Below are 4516 nucleotides of genomic sequence, written 5' to 3'. Positions count from 1 at the left end.
AAACTACAACTTTAAGGAATTCCAGTGGGCTTAGCCAAATTTTTTTCTATTGAACCTTTATTTAACTCTACAAATCAGTTTAAGAACAAATTCTTATTTACAATGACGGCATACCCCGTCCAATCCCGGACTCAACTGGGCCAATTGTGCGCCGCCCTATGGGACTCCCAATCACAGAGTCTGTAGTGACGCCTCTAGCCCTGATAATGCAGTGCCTAAGATCGCTCCGGAGCCCCAAAAAAACAAAAACCGAGCTTTCAGTTTCATTCCCAATTTATGGCAGCCGGGCATGTTGAGCCTGGTCTGTGGTTGTCCCGTTAGGCGGAGGATTTTTTAACAACTGAATGGTTACGGTTCTGGATTAATAGAATGCTCAGCCTACCACAGGCTGGGTTCTGGCTGGAGGAGGAGCTCACAGCCTGCAATAAATAGCGGATGATTTCGTGGAAGGTAAAATATTTCGAAGAGGTATCCATCGGTCTGGGAACAGTCTCGAAGGCAATAGAGTCCAGTGTACTTTACGCCTCACGCTTTCATTCGTCAAATCCTTTTGTGATATTTTGGCGAACCCGTAATTCGATTCCAAATGACTCGGTATGTAAGCAGTTGTTTCATTACTCTGGTAGTTCTGTTCCTTTGGCGGGTCGAAGACATCGCAGACGCTTGCAGATGCTTCCCTCAGCATCCTCAACAGGCTTTTTGCAATGCAGAAGTTGGTAAGGCAATTTGGGAACATTTTACTTTTCAGGTGAGAGCTATCAATACGGAACATGAGAACATTTTATGGATTGTCTGTGGTCGTAGGCTTAATGATCATGTCAATCATTTATACTATCTACATCTTCTCACACAGTTATTTACATAGTTAAGTAGGCGACAGTAAAATGGTTTACAGCCAGGACTCTCCAACCCTGTTCCTGGAGAGCTGCCTTCCTGTAGGTTTTCAAGCCAACCCCTAGTTGTAATGAACCTTGTTCTGTTTATCAACCAGTTAATTATTAGAATTAGGTGCGCTAGCTTAGGGTTGGAGGAAACCTACAGGACTGCAGCTCTCCAGGAACAGGATAGAGCCCTGCTACACTATTTTGCTTAAGGTATGAAGTGTTCCTACAAATGAATTATTTGAGATGTGTTTACATAACATTAAGGATACCTGCTCTTTCCATGACATGGACTGGCCAGCTGTAAACTATGATCCCTTATTGATGTCACCTGTTAAATCCTCTTCAATCAGTGTAGATTAAGGAGAGGCAGGTTAAAGAAGCATTCTACACTGTTCTCTCTCCATATCACCCTTAAACCATCAGTGTGACTGACTAGTATACCGGAATAGATTTCAATAGCGTTAGTTAAACCATGTCTCCCTCTTCTAGTGATCAGGGCGAAGGTGGTTGGAAAGGAAGCGGTGCCGAACGCCATCAAGTATGACATCCAACAGATCAAGGTATGATTCTCCTTTTAAGTGGTTCTATAAAAATGTCTCTCTAAATGGTAATGTAATTATTCAGTCGCTCTTCCTACTGGTCCTAGACTATGGTGACATCCCCTATGAACTCAGCTGTTACTTCGTTAAAGATATCACTACATTCTCTACCAGAGTTCTTTGGCCCTTTTTACTAAGACTTCCACTGCCTTACATCATTATTAAGACATAAGTTAGCCATGCCTGAGACTGGTAACTGGAAGTTCCTTATGGAGTTAGGTAAACCAGCTTTTATTGTGTATTTGTTGCACCTGATTTGTGGAGCCTTGATAAAATATTTTGGAAGAAAATGCATACAAAAAAGCAGAAAGCTGGTCTCATTTTGGAGTTTCTTATTTTGAGTTCTTTGTTTATTTTATTGTATTTATAATTCAGGGCTCATCTGTAAAATAGATCTGGGTTAAATAATGATTGCTTGCACATTACAGATCTGTTGACATTAAAGGGTAAAGACTGACAGTGCCTGAGTGCTGCAGTCAGTGAGGTTCCAAACTATATGTAGCTGGTTGACAGATCTTCCTTTCTCTCCTTGTGATTGGCTAGATGTTCAAAGGTTGTGACCAGGTTATCCACGCCATCTACACTTACACCACTTCGTGCAGCGTGACTCTAGAAATCAACAAGGAATATCTCTTCACAGGTGCGGTTCTCACTACATTACCCAAGTTCAATAGCTAGCACTGGTTGCTGTGCATTGAAATTGCCAATGATAAAATGCAGTTTTCATTGTCCGTAGCAAATGTCTGCCCATAGCATAACCTCACGCCTCCATGGGGCACTCTGACCACAACGTTTACATCAGCAAATCGCTTGCCCACAACACCATACACGTGGTCTGCCGTTGATCGGTTTGGAGGTACTGCTAAATTCTCTAAAATGGGGGTGGCTTATGGTAGAGAAATGAGCATTCAATTCTCTGGAAACCGCTCTGTGGACATTCCTGCAGTCTAATTAGTTTCTTGATATATACCACACCTGTCAAGTGGATGGATTATCTTGGTAAAGGAGAAGTGCTCACTAACATGGATGTAAACAAACTTGTTCACAATTTGAGTTAAATAAGGTTTTTGTGTGTTTTGATCATTTCTGCCATCTCTTATTTTGGCTCATGAAACATGGGACCAACACATTACATGTTGCGTTTTTATATTTTTGTTCAGTGTAAATGCATGAGACTGACACAACAATGTGACAAGTTCAAGGCGCTTAGACTTTCTATAGGCACTGTAAATGTATACAACTAATGCATTAGTTAATACTAGTGTGTGTGTACACTTATGATGATAAATCTGTTCTGGGCTGCATCAGTGTCTTCATGCTCCAGGGTGATGTATCCTAACCATTAGTGGAGCAAATGCTAAACTGAGCCAAGATCAGCATCTAGGGGCAACTGTACCCTACACCATGTTTTCCCCACAGTACATTGACTCACTATCTCTTGTCTGTAGGCAAGCTGAAGACTGGAAGGATGTCTTTAACACTGTGTGGCTATAATCCGCCCTGGGAGGACTTGAGTGCTGCACAAAAGAACAGCTTGACTCACCGCTACCAAAGCGGCTGTAATTGCAAGGTGTGTGTTGCATTATTATAGTAATTACTATACACCAGTTTTGTTAAATAGTTACATGGCACATTTTCTTCAAGGGAGTATACTATTCTGGTCACATTTGCAAATGCTTGAGTATTGGGTAATGGACAGTCCAGTGATCTTGGTCTGATCTCTCTACTCTGATCCACAGATCATCCGCTGCACTTCCCTCCCCTGTCCAATCAGCACCTCAGATACGTGCCTGTGGACAGACTGGGGAACCGACAATGGCCAAAACCTTGCCTGTATCAAGAGGCCAGATGGGTCCTGTGCCTGGTAAAAGGGGATGGCACTACCCAAGAAGTAGTTCCTGGATATTGGAGACTCCTAAACTCTACAGGCCACATCCACTCACTGCTCAGTGACTAAAGATGCCTGCAATTAATACATGAGGAAACACCGCTACAAATGCAAGTTGTTGTGATTTTTAAATTGTTTACTGGTCACTTCTACAAGTGCAATTTTAAAATAAACATATATAGCACTCAAGGTAATAATTTCTTATGTCATTCATTTGTCGCTTGTTTTTAAACTGGAACCAAAGGTGTTATTGAAACCCCAAATCGTCTTTGATATGCTTGTCTGTAAATGGAACAGTGTTCCTGAAACCATAAAGCCTGGGATGCATTGAACAGGGTGTAATGTATAAAGTTCAGATGGGATGTTCTATACATAAATAACAAAGTGTCTTCTGACATGAGGAAAGGAATCATGTCGGTTTGAATGGAATCTATGTAACATTAAACATTTGTCTACTGAATGTGGCCCTTCAGTAGTTTGGGGTCTAAACCAGGGCTTCAGCATTGTAATGTCATTGACCAAATTAAGCCACTTTGCTGCTTTCTTCCTTGCTTTAGAAGTCTGATACTATTATTCTTAAGTGGAACAAATGTTCTGTACATTTCAATAATTTAGCAGACGCTGTTATTTAGAGCCACTTAAAAAAAAATATTGCCTTACTGGACCCAAGTGGGAATAAAACCCACAACCCTGGCGTTGACAGAACCCTGCTCTACCAACTGAGCCACATGTCCAACCCTATTGACAAAACCCTTTGATTTATTGGCAATGGAGATGGTAAACTTGGCTGCTGTGGTCCACAGTGAAGGGTAGTGGTTTTTGTCATGAATCTTGTTCTGGAGATCACACTGCATATGGGCACAGTCATAAAATCTGAATTTAAACAACCTTAACCTCAACTTCTAATATAAATGAATATTTAATGTATAACCAGTTATTTTTTTGGGGTTCCTAAAACCTTAAACTAAAATAGCTATAGGTATCAACCCACTTTTAGGTAAGCCTAAATTAGTTAAGGAATAAAATGTGCCATCACAAGTTACATGGACTGAAATAATGGGGGTTGACATGATTTTTGAATGACTACCCATTTGTCTGTACCCCATAAATCTGGAAGGTCTCTCAAAGACCAGGGAGCTTATTGA

General features: G+C 41.1%; 1 protein-coding gene across 1 annotated transcript; it reads left to right on the top strand.

Moving 5' to 3' along the window:
* Positions 1-233: 233 nt before the first annotated feature.
* Positions 234-3568, top strand: LOC116359897 (metalloproteinase inhibitor 2). Its single transcript, XM_031813825.1, has 5 exons — positions 234-716; positions 1374-1444; positions 2027-2123; positions 2932-3053; positions 3223-3568. Exons 1-5 carry the CDS (start codon positions 587-589, stop codon positions 3349-3351), a joined length of 549 nt encoding a protein of 182 aa, XP_031669685.1. The 5' UTR covers positions 234-586; the 3' UTR covers positions 3352-3568.
* Positions 3569-4516: the final 948 nt, after the last annotated feature.

Source organism: Oncorhynchus kisutch, unplaced genomic scaffold (assembly GCF_002021735.2).
Source record: "Oncorhynchus kisutch isolate 150728-3 unplaced genomic scaffold, Okis_V2 Okis06b-Okis10b_hom, whole genome shotgun sequence".
Taxonomy (NCBI): domain Eukaryota; kingdom Metazoa; phylum Chordata; class Actinopteri; order Salmoniformes; family Salmonidae; genus Oncorhynchus; species Oncorhynchus kisutch.
Note: the sequence above shows the minus strand (reverse complement) of the source record. Positions and strands in the feature narration are given on the sequence as shown.

Excerpts from the sequence above, each read along its gene's own strand:
- LOC116359897 (XM_031813825.1), top strand. The coding sequence starts at position 587 with ATGACTCGGTATGTAAGCAGTTGTTTCATTACTCTGGTAGTTCTGTTC. Across the intron at positions 1,445-2,026 it reads ATGACATCCAACAGATCAAG|ATGTTCAAAGGTTGTGACCA; the intron begins GTATGATTCTCC and ends GTGATTGGCTAG. Across the intron at positions 3,054-3,222 it reads AAAGCGGCTGTAATTGCAAG|ATCATCCGCTGCACTTCCCT; the intron begins GTGTGTGTTGCA and ends TCTGATCCACAG.